The sequence below is a fragment of the Parasteatoda tepidariorum genome, chromosome 1 (genome assembly GCF_043381705.1).
Source record: "Parasteatoda tepidariorum isolate YZ-2023 chromosome 1, CAS_Ptep_4.0, whole genome shotgun sequence".
NCBI classification, from domain to species: Eukaryota; Metazoa; Arthropoda; class Arachnida; order Araneae; family Theridiidae; genus Parasteatoda; species Parasteatoda tepidariorum.
This window is the reverse complement of record NC_092204.1, coordinates 91,811,513-91,839,404: the sequence shown is the minus strand read 5'-3', so window position 1 is coordinate 91,839,404 and position 27,892 is coordinate 91,811,513. Positions and strand designations below refer to the sequence as shown.

The following is a 27,892-nucleotide window of genomic DNA, read 5'->3' as shown; positions in this document are numbered from 1 at the left end:
ATTTATTGATTAAGTACGTATAAGTACGTATATACCCGTACGAATAAGAGCGGGTAGTCAGCAAGTCTATGATGAAATAAAGAACTCGTCTGAGTATCTCTCTTGTAACTCCGGAACCGTTAGCTGTATTATCTTTAAATTTGAACTGAGGTGAAAAGATCAATAGTCGCAAATGGTAATATATGCCACTAGTATTATAGTAATTGTTTTTATTTTTTATTTTAATGACGGGTACTCGGGTCTATTTCCCATTGGCCTCAAAAATGGCAGAATTGCTACTCTCTTATCGTTACCCAGTGGGCACCTGTGTCTAAGCCACGGTGGTGAAATAGCGTCGGTAACGTCAACCACAAATTACCTCAAATGCAACACAATACCTCATTTATAGAGCGGGTTGCATTCGCACGATCACACAGAAGAAAGGACATAAAACACAGAGAGAGGGAAAGTTACTATCATCTCTACGGTGGGATTCAAACCCAAGACCAATGGCCCCGTAGTCCAGTACAGTAACCATTAGACTTGTGATCGGCATTATAATAATTGTTTTGTGTACAAAATACACTGGTGTGCAAATCTTAAGCAACAAGTGGTTTTTCGGCCACAGCTCCCCAACAAAGTATAAGATAGCCATGAAATTGCAGTATAATATGCACGTAATTCAGTAGAAAGATTATTTGTATGCAAATTTTAGAAATAAAACGTCGTAGGTGATGTAAGTATACGTAAAACTTGTTGGTCGGCGTGCGCATGTCAAAGCTGTGATAAAAGGAAAAAGAGCACCGTAGTTAAAGACATTCGCTGCTAGTGCAAGTGATTTGTTTTGTGAAACACGTCTTCCAGAAATCATTTAGACGACTTTACTCGAGGAAGAATGATTGGAAAGCTTGAGGAGGGGCGTAGTGTGACCAGTGTCGCCGAAGAGTTCGGGATCAACAAAAGTGTAGCTTCTTGTGAATTTAATGCCTTTAAAACTACTGGTACAGCTGTTCGGAAGGTTGGTGGCGACCGTCCAAGGAAAACAACTCCAACAGATGACCGTTACATTGCCCTCCAGGCGAAAAGAAACCGTTTTCAGTCAGCGAGCACCATATCTCAGCAACTGTGCACAGCCACAGGACGACAAGTATCAAGATTTACAGTGGCCAGGCACCTCCACAAAGGTGGCTTATTTGCTAGACGTCCTGAACGCTGCATACCTTTAAAAGTTAGCCATCGGCGGCACCGTTTAGAGTGGTGCAGAGAACACGAAACCTGGACACCTCATCAATGGAGTCGCGTCCTCTTCATAGAACAGAGTCGTTTTAGTGCGACAAGCGAATCTCAACGTCAGTTGATCTGGAGAGAGCTTGGAGCTCGATTTCATCCCAATAACATCGGGGATAGAGATCGTTACGGTGGTCTTGGAGTTGTCGTCTGGGGTGGCATTATGTTGAACGGGCGGACTGAGCTTCAGATCTTCGACCGAGGTTCTGTAACTGGAGACCGCTACTGCAATGAGGTAATCCTACCCCATGTGCGTCTGTTCCGAGGGGCCGTTGGACCAGACTCCTTTTTTGTGGATGGCAATGCCCGGCCACACCGTACTGCCAATGTTCAAGAGCTACTGGAAAGTGAAGATATCACACGAATGGATTGGCCAGCTTACTCTCCAGATCTAAATCCCATAGAGCATGTGTGGGATGCATTAGGGAGACATCTTGCGACACGATAGTATTCTCCTGATAACACCCATCAGATGAAAGATTCGTTACAGGAGGAATGGAGACGTTTACCCCAAGAACTCCTGGATAATCTGGTGCTTAGCATGGAGAAACGATGCCAAGCAACAATTACAGTAAGGGGAGGGCATATCCCATACTAGGGAACATCTGCCAGTTGTACTTACGCTTCCTCAGGCAATCATGTGTAACGCCACTATATGTCAAATAAAGCCTTTTTTTGTTCCATACCCTACTTTAAGCTTTATATTCATTTCTGCGCCATTATTCTTTTACCATCGTTTAAGTACAAAATGATGAATATCATATTCAAATTTCATGTCAATCGGATGATTTCTTGTAGAGTTATGACAAAAAACGCACTTGTTGCTTACGTTTTGCACACCAGCGCATAATATTATAGGTATAAAACATTATATTAGTACATTTAATACCTACTAAAACCTGTAATACCTGTAAGCAGTTTTAACATAGATTCTGTAAAAAGACTCTTTTTTTGCGGTTCCTCGAAATAATCTATACAAATTTTATACATTTAAAAAAATTGCTATTATTTTTGCTTTATTAATTGTGTTGGTATATCCCTTCAATTTTGTGCATAATTTCGTGGTGTTGTTCAGTAGGGGAGAGTGGGGTCAATTGTAACAGTGTACGATTGAAACAGGGCAAAAATTTCGAGTGTCGGGTTCTAGATTTGGTTCCTAGGTGGCACACAAGGTGTATTTAATAAATCTACATGTACACCCCTGCTGGCAACCATTTTTATGTACTTTTAAAAGAGTTACATCACAAAAGATATTTTCACGCTACGTAAGTACTTTTTTTGGTATTAGAATATTATATTGTAACAAAGTAATTTTGTTTAAACAAATAAAAATTATTAACCGAATATGTAAGTGGACACCTTAATTAACATTTCAATAAAAAAAAATTTGTTTATTAACTAGCATTGTTTTTAACAAATGAAGCTGAAATGGCGTCCAGGGGACGATTGTAACAATAAGTAAAGGGACGTTTGTAACAGCTGAAAATAAATAATCTTATGTTTACAAACCAATACTTAACTCTTTAAGAATCACCAATAGTTCTTATATCATTTATATTATGTTGCATGCGCATTATTTAATTTTTCATCTTTCACAGCATAAATTAAAATTTTTAACCCCTTAAAGTTAAAAGTTTAACCCTTTAGGTCTCTGCTCATTATTATTTTTACTCCTTAAATATCACTACTATTTTGATCAGTAAAAAAATATATCACAACTTTGATAATATGTAAAATTAACTATGTTTTAGTTGAATTTATGAACTGTTACAATTGACCCCGTAAAGGGGGACAATTGTAACAAGTGCATGACTGTCAAAAATTGTTAATAACTAATATAATAAGATTTAAAATAAGGTATTTATTTTTTTTTCTAGTAGATGATAGTCTACTTTTCTCGTCTGTCAATTAATACTAATAATATATTGGATTTTTTGTTAGTTATAAATAGTTAAGTAAAAAATGTTACAATTGACCCCACTCTCCCCTACTAATTTTTTCTACTCCCCGTGCGAAAAACTAGTAAAAATAATTAAATTACGATTTTAAACTGTTCATTTAACGAATGAAATATAGCATTAGAAGATATAGCATTAGAATTCCGTTGAACTTGTTTATGATAAAACCCTTATGTTTTTTAGGGACGATGAGTTCTACATTTACTATAGCAGGGGCCACACAGAGAGGAAACACAGGATTAGAAAGAAATAAAAGTTAAATAAATAAAACTTTTAAACACTCATTTTGAGACGAAATAATATTATACGTTTGAACTAATGTTTATGATGAGTAATTAATTTATTGCTTTTACAAAGCATAATTGAAAGACGTATTTTCTAAAGAAAATTCTTAGCAAGGAAACAAGTTAACAAATTTAGAAAACGACAAGAAAGCTTTCAAAAAATACTTATTTTCTAATTAAAAATATTTTTTTAAAACAAAACACTTCCATAATGGATTTTACTAAAATATTTAAAAGATACAATGATGAAAAATTCCGCTAGACAAAATACCCTGTCTGTTATTTTATTTCAAGAAACGTTTTGAACTGCTTATTGGAAAAAGATACTCAGATAGATGTTTTTCTCAAATGCATTTGAAACAACATTCTACATCAATACGCATTCTTTTTTGAATAATGGTCCATGTCCATGTAATCACCCTATAACTGAAGTAAACATAATCCACATCGATAACTTAAACTACTCTTCGTAAAACTTATCCATGTATGTCAATATTTGTTCATTGAAGTTTCCAGAAACTGCTAATATATCGAATAATTATCGGAAATTTAGAATTTTAAACTGAGGAAATGAGTATAATCCTAAAATTTATGATTTACTGCGTAATAGAGAAAGAATGAAATAATAAAACACGATTATTAGTTGTACCGATTAGATGTGTATCAGATAAAATATAGTTAATTTTTATCCTTATAAATATTAGTTATTATCCGTTTCAAAAGTCTAATTTATTTTTTATTTTTTAAAGTCTGTATAGTTAGAGGATTTTATTAATCGTTCTAAATACGTGGTGATTCTGGGATAAAGTAATAATATTCATAAAAGAGTGTTTTAAAGGTCAGAAGGTTCTAATTATCAGCATTAATTTATTCCAGTAAGTCAAAGATTTTCGTAAATAAGGTACTAAAGCGATAGTCTTTGAGAGGTTCAATTAATTTGTTTATGTTAAAAAGAGCTGTACCTAGCTTTTTCTTGATGTAAAAGTGCAATATAAATCATGCAGTGACTTTTAGATAGTCAACACAATTTTGAAGTAGTCTCACCAAATAAGACGGTTAATCCAAGAAAGTCATTATCGAAATAACGATGTGTCTGAGATTTAAAGCTAAGTTTCTGTATAAAATCAAGTAATTGGTATTTGCAGTAATATTTTTACTGAAGTATGAAACCTGCTGTTTTTAACTAATTATTTAGCGCTCATATTTGATGTTAAGTATCTCTAAACTAGTAAAAAAAATATTTCTTTTTAATGAATTTAATATTTTATCACAGCCTTACATATTCCAATATTTCTTAACACCTTTATTCAAATTGAACTTGATTAAATAGGACGATAAATTTATGGAGAACGTGGACCTTCCTACCTTCATAACCAGGAAGGAAAATTTAGCTGCTTTATTTTTCTTTTTTAATAATTGCACTTTATAAATTTTTAAGTCATTCAAGAAAATTGAAGGATTTAGATATCCGGTAACTTGAATAGTTATACTCATTAGTTTTTTCCCACTCATTGCAAAACGTTGTCGTTTATGTTTTAGATACATTTTAAAGTTTCTGAAAACATGCTATAACTGTTTAAATAATTTGATTTTTAAAAATGTTTCTTCGTGTAATGTAACCCGAGCATAACTCTTTGTAAGTCAACTTGCAAAGATTTGCAAACGCTTTTAAAAAGATTTTCTCCACATAAAAATATTTGTCATCCGTATTGTACCTGCTAATTGTACAGAAAAATCACTAGGTATGATAATTGAACCAAAAAAAAATTTAGTTATCTTTGGATATCATCAGCATAAATGTAATGAAAAATATAATAGCATTTATCTCTTAATTATATATTTATTCTCTATATTCTTAAATTTATTCTCTATATTCTTATATTTATTCTCTATATTCTTATATTTATTCTCTATATTCTTATATTTATTCTCTAAATTCTTGTATTTATTCTCTATATTCTTATATTTATTCTCTATATTCTTATATTTATTCTCTATATTTTTATATTTATTCTCTATATTTTTATATTTATTCTCTGTATTCTTATATTTATTTCCCCAATAACATTTATCATTTCTACCTAACATTATTTTCTGTTATTACTTTCCATTGATTTTCAAAATTATTCAAAATTCAACGTTTAAACTAAAAGTTTTGTTCTTTTATTATATTTTAAAGTAATTGCATGAACTTACTTCATTAAACAACATTCAATGATTGTTGTTGTTGCCGTAGGCCATTAAGGCAAGGAGTGCGATTGATCTTGTTTTGAAGTGGCTCCATCTATGGCCAAGAACTCGACTTCTATCACACCTATACGTCACAACCGTTTATAGGGTGAACAAATACATTCCTGCATTCATTCATCCACAGATCGTAATTTAGACCTGAACTAGAGAATGATCAATCTCCAATCCAGTACCCCCAGAAGTGTAATTTCTTATGGGAACATGGGGGACTTTGTGACCAAACATATTTAACATGCACCTGTTACCATTTACTAACGGCTTCGGCCGAATGGATTCAAACTTCCGTTCTCACGAACGTGAGCCCCTCGCCCAACCACCTAGGCAATCCCGGCCTTATTTAATAATTAGGATATTTAAGTATAGTTTTACAGTCATTAAATGGTAAAATAAATTAATTGCTTTTCTCTCATTAAGCTAAATAATTTTTTGAAGTATTTGAATTGAAATATTAGTTTCAAAATAACTATTTAGAATTCTAAAGCAATATTAAGAATAAACTTTTACCACTACACCCGAATAATCTCTTTGGAAAATTGTCAAATACTTTCTGTTGATAGTTAAAATTAAGTAATAACCGAGCTAAATTATATCCAAATATTCAATAAAGTATCCTTCAATAATTTTTAAATTTATTTTTGCCACTTTTTTTAATTTTTTTTTTCCTTAAATGTTAGTAGTTCTAATCGTTCAAAAAGATGAAGGTTGTACCTAACATTTCAACCAATAATATTCGAGAATTTATTATTATTTGTATTATTTAAAATTTAAAGCAGGATTTAAACGAAACACGTTATATTAACTTTTTGAATATAACGTTTCCCTTTGACATATAATTTTAAATTATAAAAATATACACATAAAGGAAAATGATATTGCTAAAAGCTTTATTACCTATTAATATTAATTTCCTTCTATTAACCTCGCTGTTTTGTATGGTGCTTCGATTTTTGTAAGTCATAGGTCACATGTGGTACAAACAGCCCCATTATATCAGGTTTCTTTTACAAGCAATCACTTCTTTCAGTCAGCAATAGCAGCGCCATCTGCCATCATGAAATAGCGATTCACTCTGGAAGCATCTATATTTTTTCTTTTTTCATTTATTTAATATTTCGGTCTTAAAATATTCTTTTACTATTGAAAAGTCTAAAAATATTAAAAAGATAATTGGTTTGCAAAAGCATAAATAAAATAAAATAAAATAAACACATAAGGAGATAAATTTAAAAAAATAAAAACAGACGATAAAATTAGAACACCAAAAAAGTTGTTAATTTTTTAGGATTAGTTTTATTGTGGAATTTGAGTTTCCGTATATCCCGTTACGGGGTTTTCTAGTTGTTTATGATCTTTTCACTATCCCGTTACGGGTACTGCATATTTGTTACTGTTTGTGTTGTTTGTTAATAAAAGTTTTTTTTTTTTTTAAAAAAAAAACAGTTCTTGATATAGCTTATGATACGTTTCACTATTATTGAAATAGTGAATTCTCTTGAGTGTTTTTTTCATTTATTTTTTTGTTTTTAATGTTATTTATAAATGTTTCAGAAGGAACAACTTATTTTTGACATTTTCTCATAAATATTAGGTCTTAAAACTGTACAGCACGATTGTACACAGTGCGCTGGTTCATTAAATACTGTAATTTCAACAAACAATACTTTATTTTAACAATTGTAAATAACCAAAATCATTGCACTATTACAATGGAAGCCACGACTGGCTCAGACAAGAGTTCAAGAGAAACTGAGCAGTTCACAACAATTGCTACAGAGGGCGCTTCGCTTATGACCGAACATGCCGACCCCTTGAAATATTTAACATATTTCAACAATAACTAATATGCATTGAAACTATAAGAATAACAATAAAATTATTAGAAATATTTGATTTCAATTAATAGAATAAAATTATGGACTGTAGAAAAATATTTGTTCCAATATTAAATGAATGCGCAATTCCAAATTTAAAGGAAATTATTAAAATACAATGATACAATACAAATATAAACAAAAAATAATTCAATGAGGTTACAATTATTACCAAACTATTTATTGTCCTCAATAGGTAAAATACTCAATTTATGAATTGGTCTTTTAAATAAACCTTTAGGAGTTCGCACTAAAACAACCCTAACCTTTTTATCTTTGCCAGCTATAGTTTCTTCAACTCTACCAATTACCCAATGACATACTGGAAGATTATCTTCCCTAACTAGAACCATTGTACCAGGGGTAACATTATCCTTCGAAAATTGCCACTTAGTTCGCTCGTGTAAATTAGACAAGTAATCTTTTTGCCACCTTTTCCAAATATTTTGAGTCAATTTTGTAACTCTTTCCCATCTAGACAATCTGTTATCTGGAATTTGAGTGATTTCGGGTTCTATGGGGGCAGTTATTGGACGCCCTATTAAAAAATGACCTGGCGTCAGAGCGTTCATATCATTTGCNAATTTCTCTAGTTTATCACAAGTATCCAAAACGTTTTCTAATTTGCATTGAAGCAATAATAGTCCAGCTGTTTCGGCTTTCTCACGAACAAATGTCTCTAATTTGGTTATTCGACCTTTCAAATAACCCTTTCTGCGACTAAGCACAGTCTTTTCTGATTTTTTGTCTTCTTCACTGCTACTGCTCATTATGAAGAAAACGACATGAAACTACGCATTCCACAACAAGCCGAAAGTTCGATTTCTCCGGTTCCACTAGGATCACTTTATTATGTACACGATTGTACACAGTGCGCTGGTTCATTAAATACTATAATTTCAACAAACAATACTTTATTTTAAAAATTGTAAATAACCAAAATCATTGCACTATTACAATGGAAGCCACGACTGGCTCAAACAAGAGTTCAAGAGAAACTGAGCAGTTCACAACAATTGCTACAGATGGCGCTTCGCTTATGACCGAACAAAAACTTAAATGCATTTTAATACTATCTATCATCCCTAGATGTTGAATAAAATTGAGATATCTCCAGCTATTACTTTTCAAAGTAATGTTTCACTGTTTGCAATCGCAGAGAATCGTAAAGCCGTTTAAGTTTGCTGCACACATAAAATGAAACCGATTTGAACCATATTTCTGTGAAAATTGTTCCATGAATTTATATTAACTTAACGTCTTAAAGTTACTGCAAATCTGTATGACACTATGGTTTAATATGGTTATTGTGGTTTAAAGCACCAATATCGTGTAAACATGTTTTTTTTTAAAAAAAAAAAAGATTGTGGTGTTATTTGTATATTGGTCTTTAAAGTGGTGCAGTGTGTATTAATCATTAAATTATACTACACAACACAATAATATATATTACACAATACAATAATATACACTATATAAAACAATATTATATACTACACAATACAAAAATATGTACTACAGTGCAATATTATATATTACAAAATACAATTAAATGAACATATTTTTCTAAAAGGATGCAATATAATTTAAAGAGTTTTAATTCAAGATATCGAAAAACATTCATTATTAAGTATAATTTAATAAGTATAAGGAAGTTAAAAGTATTATTCATTTTAAAGTGTTTTGTTTGTATAATATTTAGATTAAAACTATGATTATAAATCTTCAAAGTTTGGTCTGAGTGTCTTAGTAACATATTTGTAAACATATGTTACAACAGAGTTGTAAACATAATATTTGAAATGCATGTGAATGGTTTTAACAATGTTTGAATTCTATAGAATTTTTTTTCTGGGGAAGGTCCATTTTTCCATATTTGCTCTATTCACTTAAAAGACTACCAACTACTAAGCTTTTTGGTCCCGCAGTGGGCAGATCGTTAAGACACGGCTCCCAACAGATCACCAAAGTCAAACATCACTGTCTGAGGTCAGTGTGCGGGTAAGAGTCTACTTTGATCAGCCAGCAATGGGACCGAGGGTGTTTGGTTTTTGTCCTCGTTAAACTGTTCTACCATAAAGTGCTCCAGTTCACTCTCAGGTCGTCGAGCTACCAAAGAGGGGGTGCCATCCCTTCTGCAGAGGAACAAAATTGCTACGGCACATCTTTGGATCATCCTCAGGAATGCATTCCAGACCGTCGGCAACAGCCCATTGAGCAGCTATAGTGCGACGTAAATAAATTACAACATCATTGCAACAACTAAGATTTTAAAAAATAATTCATTAAGTTATACAAATTATAACATTAAAACTTTCAAAATCTTGGTTAATTTTGCCAACATTTTAAAAGCCACGAGGGGACTGGAACATTATCGTGTTATTTGAACTTTTGAAACCTTTTTTTGTACTCTCGTGTAGAAAATTACTTTAGAATAAAAATTTTCTTGAAATTAAGAATAATGCATTAAAAGATAAAATTTCATACCACCAGACAAAATTTTACCGAGAAGCTTAGAATGTTGGTAGCGCCTCATTTATCATGGCTTACACAGCTGTGGTTTAAATAAATCGGTGATTAAAAAAAAACGAAACCGACTTTATCAGAGCACCTATCTCATTCCTATAGAAGACCTGTGGGATGAATTAAAGCGCAGATAATGTAGTTTACCAAATCGGTCATCCAGCTGCCAACGCTTTCTTCAGCTATGATGGATGCTTGGAAGCCTATTCGTTGAGTTACTAATTAAAAACTGGTATACAATCATCCAGGAGTGTGCGGGCTGACATCGATGAAAAACAGGGGTCAACATTACTTTAATAAATGAATGAAGAACTCTCCAAGTCCGTATCAGTATGTAACCGGATACTTCTAGCAAGATAGTGTACTGTAGCAGGAAGTTTTTTTTCTTTTTTCAAAACTGTTGCTGCTGCAGAATGAGTTCAAAAATACATTTTTTATATGTGAGTAGGAGAGCCATTCCATATACCTGTCTCCAATCTTGTTGACCAAATTTGTGAGCATTTCCTACTGAAGAATTGGTAGAAAAAGTGTAGCAAGTAATATAAGTAGGTGAGCCATTCCATGCAGCATCGATGTAATATGTCTGTCTATAATCTTGTTGACCACATTTGTGAGCATTTCCTGTTGAAGAATTGGTAGAAAAAGTGTTACAAGTAATATAAATAGGTGAGCCATTCCATGCAGCATCGATGTAATAGGTCTGTTTCCAATCCTGTTGACCAAATTTGCGAGCATTTCCTGTTGAAGAATTGATGGAAAAAGTGTAACAAGTAATATAAATAGGTGAGCCATTCCATGCAGTATCGATGTAATATGTCTGTCTCCAATCTTATTGACCATGTTTGTGAGCATTTCCTGTTGAAGAATTGGGTATACTATAGCCTAAGTCACAGATCGTGTTATTCCTACTAAATTTAACTAGTAAACAGCATTTTCTGCGAACCTGATTTCTAGCAACAAGTAAAAGCATCAAACGTAGTGTCTTGTTATAAGTCGCTACTCGCCAGGTTGGAATTGTATTAGTCTAGTTCCTTTGGAAATAATTTATATTGTTGTTTTACAGAAGTTTATGAATTTAGTAAGCATATTTAAAACTCAGTTTATTAATTAAACTAAAAGGTAAATGTTATTCCTAGTAAATGTAAGTAGTTGTGCTTTTTTCATATTATACCCAATTGGTATAAAAAGTGTAACAAGTAATGTGAGTAGGTGAGCCATGCCATGCAGCATCGATGTAATATGTCTGTCTCTAATCTTGTTGACCAAATCTGTTTGCTTACGCTTGTGCCTCTACTTCCCACGTTCAAATATTGCTATCTATTAGTTGTTGTTGTTGCTTATCCTCTTCTGGCCTGACGAAGTCAGATCAGATCTATGAATCCGTTGACCTGAGTAAAATCGAAGACCAAAAGAGGAACTATCTATTAGTATTATAAACAATTAGATGTCTTGGTGAACAGAAGTGATTTTTCGAAGCAATCATTTTTTAAAATAACATTTATATTCTTATAACATTATATTGCTCAAACAAATTTGATGAGTTCTCAACCATAATTAAATATTTTCGCTAATAATACTAGAAAATATTTTTAAATTAGGGATGCAAAAATATTTAAAGGAAAACAATACTCTTACGACTTTTCTTAATTTTATGCTGATGACAACCAAATCATTATTGAAATGAATGAGAAAAAACTTTATCCACTCAGCTTTAGATGGTAAGTTTTAGCAAGCAGCATTATTAAAAATTATTACCTTTTCACACACATGCGTTCTCAATTTTAATTGGCCGTTTTTTGCGTTACTAACCGCAAGTGCTCTGTGATTGGCTATTTGTTATCATTTCACTCTCTTCTTATATTATATAAAGATATATATATATATATATATATATATACTTTTATGTTTTTACTTTTAGTGTTTCACTACTACACCATTTTTCGTGTAAATATACTATACTTTTTCACATAGAAGAAAATATAAAGAAGACTATATACATATATTGTCTTTCTTTTTCGTGATGCTGCTTCTAGGAATACCATTAATCTTCAAATATTAGTTATTTTTTATGTCAAATTTAAACGAAATTCATTATTCAAGATAATCAAGGCAGACATTACAAACATTAAATCATTAAATTTAATGCTATATTTATGATTTTAGGGAGAAAAAATTCTTTTACAAAGACGCATAGCGGAAGTTTTTTAAAATACATAAACACGTCAGACAAGGGTTTCTTTTAACAAATTGTTCATAAAAAATTTAGATTGAATTTTATATGCTATCTTAAAACCAGAGCATCATAATCTATCTTAATTCAATGCACATTGTTTCACTTAATTTTATGTCCGTCTAAATAAGTTTGATCTTTTTGTTTCTAAAAGATTTATAAAACGATTTATATTGTTGACACTAATGACTTTGACTTAATTGTTCTGCTATGTTTTTCTAAACTGCTCGAAAAAGATAAAACATTTTTATTTTTGATATATCTGGTAAAAAAAAATGCATTTGAACACTGTTAGCCCCTATTGTGCTTTTCTGCTTTAGTATTAATTTATTTTCCCTGAAATTTTAACTTCTCTAAATATATTTACTACGGTTAAATACACTGGTTGCGTACTGTATATTCCGTGCCTCGTACTGTTATTGAGTAATGTATATATATTTATATCATTAGAATTTAACTTTAATTATTAAATAATGAAATGATATTTTAACCAAAATTTGTGTACCACATTTTATTGAGTCCGCAATAATTACCTTTATAAGTTTCGAAAAAGTAAGAAAAAATCCGAATATCATCGAATTGAAAATGAAAACAAAATATGAAATGTTCCCAAAAAATGTATTCAATTATTTTAAAATCAATGTTGAAACGCACACCCTGGTGACTAGGACCAACTTCAAAACAAAATCTTAAATACAAACCTCTTTTTTAATGCTGATTTCTTAATGAAATATTCTCCATCAAAGAATACTACAACTTAATGTGAATGTTTTTGCATTTTGTATCATAGATGGCGCAGCAATTGCAAAGTGAAAATAAGATATAAAATGTTTCAAAAATGGAAATATCTCAACAAAAAAAAACCCAGGTCAGTTCGAAAAAACAAAAGTTGATACGTTTAAATACATGTCTAATGACACCAAACTCTAACCAAAGCTCTAAGGATGTCGTTAAATGCACCTTCTGAAAATACGTTGGTTTTCAGATTTTTAATCAATTTCTTACGATATTTGATCATTTCCAGTACTTTTGAGACACCCTTCGTACTTTCAAAATCCTAATGAAAAATGTTATTCAAACTATTTTTCGAGGTCATTTATATAAGTAAAAAACAATAATTTTAACAAAATCCGAAACAAATATTGCCAATATCAATCACCATTAAGAATGATCTAGATGATATTTCGTTTGATTTTGAAAAGGATTTTTTTTTTTTTTTTTTTTTACATTTTAGTATTTTGTTGACACCCATAACGTGTGTTTACTTTATTGTTTAGTATGAATTCCAAAATTATAGATTAAACGTGCAGTCTATACAACTCTCTATATTGATTATTAGTCTGTGCTACGCGTTATACTACAATTATACCACAGTTAGATTATTGCAATCACTGTTCTACATAATATCAGAATTGAAATAGTTAAGCGTAATAGTATTCTATCTAAGGTGTTAAATGTCATGAATCTAAATTTGTTGTTGTCGCCATGTAACAGATAGTTCGCCAATTTGGCGACGGATTCTTAACGTTTTGTTTTATATTTACTTTGTTCGTTCTTTGATGAGGATGCTCTATGGTGAGTGTCCTATAATAAAACTATGGAGATCAATTAAAAATATATCGCTCTTTGTTAAGGACAATTTGTGGTGAATGTCCTGTAATCAAATATTTGTTAAATTCACTGTCCACTCTTTAATCGTCGTAAACATTTTTGGTCGTCTTAACCGGAGACTTAACCGGAAATTCGATTTCGTATCATGGATTATTTGTGAACTATTTGACTGTGTAAGATTGAACAAATTTGATTTCGCAATAATGGAAAAACTTAATAATAAAGAGGGGGGCATCAAAGAACAAATAACTCGTCTCTAAACTTTGTTGGGTAAACCAGATGAAGAATATAATGAAATTGATTTGGACACAAAGCAGAATAATATTGAAAAAATCATTCGTTTGCATGTTACGTGACAACTACTGTGACACTATTGAGAATAAAGCCGCAATGCATAAAGTAGAAGAATTGTTGGATATCAACTCCAGATTAGAAAAAGTGGAGGAAAGAATTAAAAACCTCATTAAAAATCATAAAACAACTAGCACTATAAATAATACTTCTTCTAACACAATAAACAATCTTCTATGTTGAATTGCATTAGTTATCGTATTCCTGAAGTGCCTATTCCGACATTTTCGGGAATTTTATTTAGAATTCGCAACATTCAAAAAACAATTTAATAGTGCTATTGGAAGCAGCAATAATTTATCAGATAATGAAAAATTTGATTATATTCGTGCTTCGCTAAAAGGAGAAGCAAAGCTTTTGGAAATGGAAGATGATATATTTATATCTTTGTTGCAAGCATTAGGAAATAGATGTCAAAATAAATGAATTATTGTCGATAACCATATTCAATTAATTTTTAAAATCGAAAAACTGTTTAATGAAGCTTATTCCTCCTAGAGCACCCAATTTTGGAGGTATCTGGGAAGCAGGAATTAAATCCCTTAAATTTTATTTTAAAAGAGTAGCAAGAACTACTAAATTAAAGTATGAGGAATTTTTAACTGTTTGTAATCAAATTAAATTAATCTTGAACTCGACCACTCACTCCTTTATCAGCTGACCCTAATGATCTTAATATTCTTACTCCGGCACATTTTTCAATCGGTTGACCGATAACTGCCATAGCAGAACCTGAAATAAATATAGCTTCAAATCGATTAAGTAGGTGGAAATTATTAACTAAGTTTATTCAAGCAATTTGGAGGAACTGCAAGCGTGATTATTTAAATCACCTCCAACAGAGACACAAATTGAACTTTAAGAAAATTAATATTGTCCCCGGCAGACTGGCTATTTTAAAAGAAGACAATACACCTGTGCATAACTGGCCTTTATGTTAGATAATAAAAGTCATTAGAGGTAATGATAATAATGTACGTGTCGCTGTAATTCGCACTTCTACAGGAACATATAAACATGACATCTCTAAATTATGTTTGCTGCCAATTGAATAATTTTAATTTTTGTTAATAGCTTGATTTATATACTTTAAAGAAAGCTTGTAATTATTTATCATGTTACTTATGCTTATATATTGTGAATTCGCATTGAATAATAAGAACAATGTTTTGTTCTTAAAACTATCAAATTAATTGCAATTTTTTTAACTCTTTACTTGATGATCAATTGAATAACATACACTGGTGGACAAAATTAAGAGATGGAAGACATTTTCCCAAATATCTCAAAAAATACTGAATATGAATAAATGAAATTTGGTATGGATATAGCTTATTCCAAGATAATAAAGTATGCAAAACAAAAATGAAAGTGCCATTCACTGGCAAGACCTATTGCCAATAAATCCAATGTAGTCTGAACATAAGGATAAAAGATGACAATAAAAGTGAGGCTTGGTCAGTGTGTGTTGCCTCTAGTATGGTGTATGGTCACCCCTGACAGACAGACCGCATCCACAACGAGTATGCATGCTGTTAATAAGGGAGTTAAGGAGAACTTGTGGAAGACCCTCCCAGTCTTCCACCAGAGCAATTTTTAACTCCAGAATGGTTCTGGGGGAAGGTTGGCGCATCGCAATAGCTCTCCCAAGAGCATCCCAAGCATGTTCAATAGGATTCAGGTCAGGGGATTTGGCTGGCCAATCCATTCGTTCAATATCCTCGCTTTCCAGATACTCATCAACTATGAGAGCCCTATGTGGTCGCGCATTGTCGTCCATAAAAATGAACTCAGGACCAACAGCGCCCCTGAAAAGACGCATATTGGGCTCTAGGACCTCCTACCTCTGGGCATTCACGCAACCATTGTCAAACACATGGAGCGGTGTGCGGGTATCTTGCATGTGCGAATGAATGTGTGAAAATGCTTTCCATCTCCTAATTATGTCCACCAGTGTAATTATTCAATGCGGGGGAAAATGCTAAATGTTATGAATCTAAATTTGTTGTTGTCGCCATATTACAGATAATTCACCAATTTGGCGACGGTTTCTTAATGTTTTGTTTTATAATTACTTTGTTTGTTCTTAGGTGAGGATGCGCTATGGCGAGTGTCCTATAATGAAACTATGGATATCTATTAAAAAATATATCGTTCTTCGCTAAGGACATTCTATGGTGAACTTCCTACAATAAAATATGTGTTAAATTTACAGCCCACTCTTTAATCGTCGTAAATATTAGATATCCAAAACAATACGCAATTTAAAACTGGAGCTAGCAATGTCTTATTTATAAAAATTTATTCATTTTTGATAATAGGAGATCAAGGGAAAGAGCAGTTTATGTCCATAAAAGCTGATTCTGTGAAAAAAAGAATTTACACACGATCCGTAAAGGTGACCACAGTACGGCAAATCTTTACTATAGCTTAACTCTCTTACTTAACTCTCGGGGAGAACCAATTTTTCCCATTATTGATTTTTCGAAAGTTAAAAACTGATAGAGATCTAGTTATAATTTTTGTGAAAAATGAACATAAGCCGTTCTTCCTAGGTCTTCAAATTTAAAATCTATAATTACATAAATTACACTGGAGAACAATTTTTCGTTGCATTTATACAACTTGATCTTGACTAAATCGGGTCTGGAGATTTCAAATCTTAAAATATTTTTGCTCTCAAGGATAATTTTTTTTCTTCCTCAAAACGACAACTTTTGTCTAGTTTTTATCGATATGTACAAGTTTAAAAATGTTTTATATAACAAGGGATCGCGCTAATCTGGTGACAAACTTCTGGAGAAGTTAAAGCACATCATCATAATTTAAATTGTATAGAAAATGTCCAGAAATGTCGTCAAACGTGACCCTTTCCTTTTATTAACTGTTCAAAAGCACATGAAGAAACAGTTCATAATTAGAAAACACCCCTAGTGACGTATGACGACAGTTCCGATCATGGGTTCCTATGCATATTTTAATTCTGCTGATGTGCTCTAACTTTCCTAAAAGCTTGTCGCAACATTTAAGAGACCCCCTGTTATAAATAATGCTCTTAAACCTATATATTTTTACAGAAAAGAGACAAAGAAACCGATTGCAAATTGCAACTCAGCAATACAAAAATATCTAAGATCTGTTAAAAATACTCACGCAACAAAAAACAAAACAAAAATTTGTTCTCGGTGTTATTTATCAATAATAACATAAATATAACTTAACAATTTTACATCGCAAAATATGTATATATAAGATATCTCTCTATAACAAAAAATTGTATGCACCGTTGTAATAGTTTCGAACGCTTAAACTAAAGTTACATTTCGGTTTTTCTGTTCAGAAACAACAATACTTTAAAAAGTCCAATTACATGGGTGAGTAGTAAACTGTAGATGAATAACGATGAAATGAAAAGTTTTAAACATTTGATAATTAGGATAATTAGCTCCAGAATTTATAATTTATTTGGTAACTTATTAATTTCCCACAAAAACTACTTTTTTTATTACTTAATGACTCATTTCTAGCGAAGTGTATTTCTAGCTTAAAATTACAAGAATAGGAACGTTATTGCTGCAAATTCAGTCCTAAAATTATGTTCGGTTAATAAACTAAATACTGAAAATTGGTTTTTCTGTACAAATTGACAGTATTATCTTTCACCAAATAAAATTAGGCAAAATTGCTTTTTAAAAACTTTAGCCGTAAATTCCTTAGAAGGGGGAAATCACTTCTATTTTAAAAGCTGTTAATGTGAGAAAAAAATGCTAATTTGGAGAGATTTTTCAACTTAATGAAAATTATCGATATCAATGAATAATTCTCAGGTTTTGCAAATCCGAACAACGCAACATTGCAATAAAAAATAAGTTGGAATATTGCAATGTTTGAATATTGAATAAGTTGGAATATACGTTGGATGGGGAACAAATTTTTTATCCAAAATTAATTTTGCGCCTAAAGCCACAGGTTTTTTAAAAATTATATTTTTTTACAAAATCTATAAGTTCAAAACGTTATATATATATANTATACGTATATATATATATATACATCATCAGGGCTAAAGTTTCATAGGAACCTCATTCCCGGAAACGTCGTCTTACGCGGCTAGGGGCGATTCCCGATGATGATTATTCAAAAACACACAAAGATATTGTTCATAAAATTAAAACATGCACGCTACGACAAAAATTGACTAAAAATGTCATTTAAAAATAAAAATGTATCTTGGAGGACGAAATTAATTGCAAATTTTGCTACAAAAGTAACTAAGATCTATTACAAAACTCATTCAACAAAAAACAAAAACATTGTTCTCCAGCATTATGAGTAAAGTATCAAACTTATGAAGTCTTTCATTGTTTTCAACTATATGAATATTTTCCCTGTATCTTTATCTTTAATGAATAAAAAGATCTAGAATAGGCAAATATAAAAATGAAGTTAAGTAGAAGAGTTTCAAAAAAAGTAATGCATGCCAATAGGAGTTTATTGGCATGCATTTTTATGCTCACCTACAAGCAAAATATGTTTCATGACATAATTCTAGATAATTACTATGTTCTTTCTGATTAAATTATTCATAATCATTACTATTCTTATAAATCGTATCTGCAATTGTTACACGCACTTTTAAAATGATTTAAAACAACAATGGGAACTATTTTTATAGCGGTGGAACAATACTCATTGATCAATAAAAAGATATTAAAAGTTAAGTTTTGCTGAGACTATATGCATATAACTTGGTATCTTATTAATTCCACAAAAAATACTAACTCTTAAAAGACAAGTTTGTTACTTTATAAATAATTTTCTTTAAACTCGAGTTCAAAATTCCAAAAAATAAGGAATTGGGCTTTATTGCGTAGTAACAATAAAAAAAATGGCATTTTGTTATTCTATTAAATTTCTGTTTCACTAGAAGAAGCAAAGATCACAACGAAGTAATCCTTGGGGTAAAAGAGCGAAACGAGCAGGGGGCTAGTAAGAATAAAATTTTAACTTTGAAAAAGTTATGAATAATATATTATCGCAAAAATTTGTTGTGATAAAAAAATTTTTGAAAATTAATAGCTTTTTTTTCCTTTAAAATGCCAAAATCACATTTATTGTTATAGAATTCTCACGTTTAATATCTTCATCATAGAAATAAAATTCCCTTCAGATTAGAAAACAATTCATTGCTTAAATAGATATTTCCATCACATATTTTCTAAATGAGGCTGCCGGTCCGTGCAAAATTAATTAAATTTCCAGCAAAAATACATAAGAATAAATATACTAGTGCACTTTAAGATAATTTTGTATTATTTGTATACTCCAGTCACGAATTCGATCTCCTAAAGGTCATTAGAGTTTTCAGATACAACTTAAATTTAATTATTCACGCATAATCCAATTTACTATGGTAAAACTAGCTTAAAGTAGACAGAGCTCTTGTGTTGCATTGCTAATAAAAAATATTCTTAATTGTAGAAGCAAGGAATCAAATTACATTATTCAAAAATGATTTGCTTTCATATAAAATTGTTTTAAGCAACCGAATTTAATTACTTTTCGCTATACATGTTATGTGAATCATTTTTCTAGTTCAGTTTTATATTGTTTTACAGTATAGTTTCATTTTGTTTAAGGTTATAAAATTGTTTTGATTTAGACCATATTTTTTTTTCGTTATAATCCATAGTTTCATTTAGTTTTAGACCATAGTTTAATTTTGTTTTAGGCCATAGTTTTATTTGTTTTAATCCATAGTTTAACATTTTTAATCCATAGTTTTATGTTTTCAATCCATAATTTTATTTTAATTTAGGTTATAAGAACGGTTTTTTCAAGACTCAACGTTACTCTATCTTCTAAACTCTTCATGAGATATTTTTCAAGCATTTTAATCTGCATTTGAAATCGACTTGTGTTTCAGAAATAGGCGAAAACTTACAAAGCCATGAAATTAAAAATATAACAGACTTACCTATATTCTTATGTCACCAATCTCTGAACAATTATTTTTAAAAAGAAAAATTGTTTGTTTAGCAATAAATGCAATGAAAAATGTTGTTCACACAAAAGCAGCGCAGACATGTTAGTTAAAAATTAAAAGAGTAAAATAAAATAAAGCCAAAAAAACTAGGGAAACTGAATGTTTCTGTTTCAAGTTGTGTTTATATTAAATTTCACATTTACCAATTCTTCTAAAAATGCATTAAGATCTTAAATGAATATCTTTTATTTTAATTTGAACTTTAGTTTTAAACTACATTTATTACTAATCTTAGTTTTTTATTTTCATGAGATCTTATATTTAGGGTCAAATTTCATGATCCTTAAAATATTTATTTTAATATTTATCATAAATATACGTGCATATGTAACATGATATAAAAAATCATTCTTAACAAAAAAATTTTCATTACATTTAAATATAATAGCATCAATTGTAAGCATATGTATAAAAATGGCTATATGTTTGCTTCTTTAGCATTTAAAATGAAAGAGACTCTATCGTCGTCACTTTATGAATATTAGAAACTAAATAACAGTTTCCAGCAAGATTGTCTTTAACCTTGAAAATTGACCAAATAAAGAAATGGAATTTTAAATAGCGGTATCTTTTTCCGCCTGTGATTTACGATTTTGATAGAGGTGAGGATAATATTTTTATATAATTTGAAATTAAATTGTTAGTCGAAAAGGGAAAACTTAGATAACAACGAATGCTGAGTAATCTTTTGGGAAGGTTGAAAATGATTTTTTTAACAAGTAGAATAAAATAAAACTGTCGTTTTACATCATTCCATTATTGCCGTGTATTAAATTTGTCGAAAATATTATGGATAGGTTAAAATATGGAATTTGTTTTAAGGGAATGAATAAAATGAAAGTTAAATAAAACACGTAAAAGATTATAATTCAACATAACAATCCATTTTTTTAATCTTTATTGCTGTATATCTGATTACTAAATTATGTGCTATATTTAAATTTTATTATCATTTTTAATATAAATTGTTCACTAAATTTTTTCTCATAGATATTTGTTGTATACGTGAATTACACTTTAGATATATTTCATAGTAAAACGAATTTGCTTTACAAAGAATGTAATAACTTGATTTAAACGCATTGCAAATATTTTTTCCGAAAACATTTTTAAAATTATTATCCAAGAAAAATGTGTTGATAAACTTATGTGTAAGCATTGTGAGTCTTAGAAATAGATGTTATATATTCTTGCCTCCATTTAATCTGATTCCAGATTGATAGAATAAGCTCCATTCCACTCAAATTCCATTAACCTGAAATCTAATTAATGTGAATAAATTCTAAGAATGCTTTTCTAACTTCGAATTGGTTTAAAACATGTTGATCATTCATAATGTCAATCAGGTCAAATATTTAATCAAATTAAAGCATGTCTTACATATCTCAAAGCAATAAATTTTAATGCTTATATGCTGGTACTAGTCATCTTAAAATAGTGTTAAATACATTAAAATAAATACATAACTTTATTTATTTTACTTTTTATCAATTTATTCTTATGCGTAATTTGATTGAAAGCCACCTCTTTGCGGTTTTTTCTAACTGAATCTTGCAGAAGATTTACAGCTTACTTAGAACTGAAAAAGTCAATAATAAGATTTATCAAAGATTGAATTATTTCAGCTCACAGGCTTTTTAATTAAGCCAGCCAGCATCGCAAATCAGATCAGCTGGTAGCAGGCTTGATGTGACGGTTATTTTAACCGCTTAAATTTTTCTCTTTATTTGTTGTATTTTAAAGTAACATAATAAGTAAATCTAATAACATAATAATCAGGAGAAACTGATATACTAAACAATATAATTTAACTGATTCTATAACAGATAAAAATGATACCCTTATTAAAACTACGCACTCTTTTTGTAATAATTTTGATGAAATTTTCCTTCATTAATTAATTATAAAATATTCCTAAAATTGACAGCATATTATCCTTTTTTTTGCACCATTTCTGGGGCAAGAATAATTTCCTTTCTCTGTATACTTATATACTTAATAAAATATAATACTTTATTTGTAATAAATTTTATGAAATTTCCTTAAATGTTTATGAAATAATCCTAAAATTGTGAAGATATTATCCTTTTTTTGCAACATTCATCGTGCAAGAATAAGTTCCACCTCTTTGTATACTTATATACTTAATAAAATGTTATTTATTAAGTACATAAGTATTTTTTTCTAATAATTTATTTCTAATAATTTTTATGAAAGTTTGCTTAAATTGTTATAAAATAATTCTAAAATTGTTAGGATACCAACCTTATTCTTGCGCCATATATGGTGCAAGAATAAGTTACCCTTCTCTGTATTATCCTTCATAAGAATATGCCTGTATTTAAAATATACAATATGATGGTACTTCGGTATTGAAAATACCATGGCTGAGGGAGGAGTTAGTGAATAAAGATACCTTAAAAATAATTGAAATAGTTCCAAAACCATGAAGATTTTGCAGACCTATTTCGTCATTAAATAACACTTCTCACATTGCCTGTTTAATCTTTTGGGACTTCATAAAAAAGTCACTGAGATCGTGAGGCTTAAAAGTTTGGAGACAAAACTTCTGATCATAAATAATTAAAAAACACTTTGAGGCATTATTTACCTTCGTAGTACAAGGTACAGCAGGGAATCAACTGATTTTATAATAAATTTTAAAGCAACAATTTTATTTACGACAGAGCAGTACACAAAGCACAACATGCTTATGCTACAAAAGCTCTTTAAAAAATAAATCCCTGTGGAGATGTTGCTCTAAGTAATGGGAAACATTATTAAAAGACTATAAAAATGCGATAGCATTAGCCTAAGCCTAATTTATTTTCGAAATAGCTAATGAAAATTGATTGTTTCACAGCGTACTTCATGAATTGACAAGAATTGCGAAGCGCGTACAAAGGGATGATGGACAAAGCTCAAAAATTCAATACTTTTCAGTTTTTCGTGTGTTTTTGTGTATTTAAGTAATTAAAGTTAATCACTAAAAATCACCTGATTTGTTGTCGGCACCTTATGTTAAAACTAATAGAATCCACTTTTTTTAACCCATGGTTTCAATTTTAGCTTTAAAAATTTTCCGAAACAACTTATACAAATTTGAAATATCAATTCTCTTTTGTAGTATTACTTTACATGGAATAAATTCGGAAATTTATTGCTAAGGATTTTCCTAGACATTTAAACAGTTTTAAACTGATCGTCACTAATGTATTATTTGAAACAGGAACTCGATTTGAATAATTGCTCGCGGTCATTTAATTAAACCATTCAAATTGCAAAACTTCGAATATTTCTTAGAAACCCCTGAATCAAAATAGCTGTTATCCTTCTAATGACAATTAGATACAATGAAATAATCTGTAATTTAATTTGCTAATTACTGCGAATCCTGTTTGTTATCGGAATCATTCTGAATAGAACGATACAGTTCTCAAGTCTATTGCTACACAAATATCTGAATGAGTCAGTTGCGGATGCATCGAGTAAAATCTCTTGTAATTAAAAACCATATATGCAGATATACATCATTATTACTTCTAGGTTTCGACTGCACTTTTGAATAATTCAAAGCATTGGGTATTGTTTAAATTGAGAAACAAATTTATTGTTACCGTCATGAATTCAGTTTACACTATTAAAAGTTAATCTATCTTGTTAACACTAAAGTCTATTTTTAAACTTTATAAATTGTAAGTAAATAAACTAAATGTTAGCATCAAATTTTAAAACAAATGTAAATCTGCAGAGCATATTTTATCAATGTGTTACATGTCATTACGTGTATTTAATTGTATGTAGGCAGTGTAAATTGTGTAATCTTTAACAAAATCTGTACATCTAGGATAAATTGACTTTGTTTTGAGATATATTTATAATATATATTTTTTTATAATAAATATTATAACATTAGACATTATAAAATTATAATATATATTATAACACACAATAAGAAAATTATATAATTGTAAGGGGTAGGTTTTTTCTTCCTTTTTTTCAAACTTTTTCTTTTGATAAATTGAGGATAGATTAAAAAAAGCTGTGTATAGAAAAAAAGTAACGAAGTTGGAATTAATAACCCCCATTTCCCATTTATGGTACATAATAATTTTATTAATCGAGATAATAACAAGATAAAGATGTGAGTGATTTTGTCCGGTTTAAGCTTGCTCTGTATTCCCTTTACGCCATAAAGGCAAAGAGTGAGTTTGCTTTTGTTTTCCAGAGGCACCATCTATAGCCAAGAATTCGACTTTTACCACACCCATGCGTCACATCTGTTTATAGGGTGGACCCAATCATACATCCATTCATTCATCGACAGATCGTAATTTTGTCTTGAACCAGTAAATGATCAATCTCATATTAAGTACCTCCAGAGGTATAATTTCTCATTGGAACATGGAGGATTTTGTGACCCGACAGATTCAACGTGCACCAGTCACTATTTGCTACCGACTTTGGTCGGCAGGATTCGAACTCCCGTTCTCACGAACCAGAGTCCAGCGCCCTGCTAACCAGGCAATCCCAACCTCCTTTAATGATTAAGATATTTAAGTATAGTTTTACAGTAATGGTAAAAAATACATTTATTTGCTTTTCTCACATTAAACTATATATTTTTTGGTGTATGTGAATTGAAATATTGATTTCAAAGTAAGTATTTGGAATTCTAAAGCAATATTAAAAATCAACTTTTCCCACTACAGCTCTTTGGAAAATTGTCAAACGCATTTTGTATAAAGTAAAAATTAAGTAATAACTGAGCTAAATTATATTCAAATATTGGTAAAATATGGGAACATGGAGGACTTTACGACTCAGCAGATTTAACGTGCGCTAGTCACCATTTACTACAAGTGTAGTCGTCGGCTGTTTGGATTCGAACTCTCGTTCTCACGAAGGTCAGTCCAGTAAATTACAAAATAATACTATTTATTTATTTTTTCTTATAGCTTAATTTAGTAATATTTTTCATAAGTCGCACTGAATCATTGTGACAACGAATCAATAAAACATAATATGTGAATATGTGAAACACTGAAACAGAAAAATTAAGGAATAAGTCATTTTTCGAACTGTTGATCCGTTTATTAATTAGTTCGCTGCCTTTTATTTATTCGCAAATGTATTGTTCATTTTAATCACATATGTATTAATTATCTGATTCAGTGATTCTCGAATTGATTCATTGATTAGTTTCTTCATTCTATAATTATAGAATTAACACGCTCAGTTGTACGTAATAATTTGGTTATTTTCTTTTATACGTGTACTAAAAACGCATTTTCACTGAAATATGCTGTAAATAGCCGAAATAAAATTTTATTTGGTGTTAATCTAACTGTCGCAGACCATTTTTTTTAAAAAAATTGCGCCCTACCATTTAAATTAATTTTTGACATTAATACAGATTTTAAGCTTGAGCTTCTATCCAAAAAATATTCGTTTCAAACCTACGGCTAAATTTTTAAAAAATCAATTTGTCAAGCTTATTTACCTTTACAATTATTAATGAGTTTTAAAGACCATTTTTACAATTTTTAAACAAAATCTTGATAAATTATTTCGTCATTGCTTCAATAATTTAAAGTAATATAAGAAATTCCAAAATAATTCTCAGAAAAGAAAATTAGAAAAGATATAAAAGGTAAAGACATATTAAAAACATGCATAAAGTGCTGCTCAGAAGCTTTGAAAAAACTATTATCTAAGACACATAAGGAAAAAAATCTTATGCATAATTACTATAACAAGATCTTTTTTATAAATATAATAAAAGCAAAAAATCAGTAGAAAAATATTTTTATTTTAACTTTTTAACCAGAAAAAAACTAAATTATCCTTACGTTATTCATTCCTGTCTCACTCATGTCATTAGTTTAAAGATAAATACATCAACAGGAATAATGGTGCTGCGTCATTTAATGTATCTTTATGAATGAACTAATGAAACCTTTAAAGACGTTTATTTAAAATACGTTATTTTTGTTGAGTTTGTAAATGCAAAAGGAGAAAAGGGCTTCTTTTGCTCTTATCTTGAGAGTTACTAAAAAAGAAAGCAATTATTCAAAAGAAATAAAAAAAATTCAAGTTCTTTAGAATTTTAATTTTGATGCAAGACACAATAAAAAACAATTTAGAAAACATAATGAGTTTGAAGAATATTTTGAAAAACACAATCGAACAAAAGAATTTTATGTCAAAGGAGGCATTATGAGGTCTTTAATGAACTCTTGTGAAACGCGCTTTAATTATAAATTGAATTCAATAGGTTTATTAGATAAAGGAATGCTATGAATAAATCTTTAGCAATTAATCTCAATTTTATTCTAGATACTTTACTTTTATTGGTTATTTTAAAACTGTATATTTAGAAAAACCTAAATTGCGAGTTATGCATATCGCAGTCTTCTGGTTTATTTGTTTCTTCTGTTAGCATTCCTACAAATTTAAATATCCATAATTATATTCAATGCAATATTGCCTAAATAAAAAGCATGCTCTGATAAATTTACAAAACCGGTTTGTTTTTTTCTCCTGTTGATGTTTGGGTGACGTTAAGATGTGAGGACATCAAAAGTGGGCATTGTGACCTTTTTCGACTTTCAAATCGACGATGCTAAACGTACGCGTGACTTCATAAATATATTTCGTTCTTGCGTCATCAAACACCAAAAAATATATTACAAACAAATAATTATAGACATCAAAAATCAACAATAAACTAATAACATTTACTGCAGCGATTCTCAACCTGTGGGGCGCGCCCCCCTAGGGGGGCGCGAGCACACCAGAGGGGTGGCGCGAGAATATTCAAGAGAAAATATTATTTTAAAAAATTGATTAACTGGATGAAAGGAAAGCGCACATATACATAGAAAACAAAATACATTTTGACATATTTAATAACTTATTAAAGTGAAACAACTTATTAAATCAAAATTTAAGGTGGGGAGCCAAGGGTGGCTTGGCCTTAAGGATTTTTTTATAATTTTCTGATTAAGTCTGTGTATCTGAATTTTTTCTGTAACATCTTACACCTATCTCTAATATATATCACGTATACTTTTAATTGTAAAATAAAATTTCANGGTCCTAGAACGTGAAGATCCGATAATTTGACCAAAAGTTATTCTGGTTTGTCTATTTTTTAATTTGCTCACTTTGCATTCTAGATACATAAATTTTACCATTGAATGTTCATAAAATTATTCTTAAAAAGTTACAGATTTTTTAAAAATTTTGTATATTTGCTTATATGCTATTGTTACTCATTCGTATAATTCAAAAACCTAAAAAATTTGCAGCTGGCTACTTTTTTTGCAATTTTAATATTTTTGATGTTTTTATAAAAACATACCATCCTAATCTTAATGAGTCTCCGATTATTAAGTTTTTTTTTGCATATAATTTAATCTTTCTTTAAAATGAGAACAAGTAATTTGTCCATTTGTTTTCGTATTCAAATTTAATTTCGGTTTCAAGTTATATATATA

The 27,892-nt window shown here is 30.1% G+C and overlaps 1 protein-coding gene across 1 annotated transcript; it reads right to left on the bottom strand.

Annotated features, from left to right (window-relative positions):
• Positions 1-7,805: 7,805 nt before the first annotated feature.
• On the bottom strand, positions 7,806-8,399 carry LOC139426631 (uncharacterized). Its single transcript, XM_071186036.1, has one exon. It carries the CDS (start codon positions 8,397-8,399, stop codon positions 7,806-7,808), a length of 594 nt encoding a protein of 197 aa, XP_071042137.1.
• Positions 8,400-27,892: the final 19,493 nt, after the last annotated feature.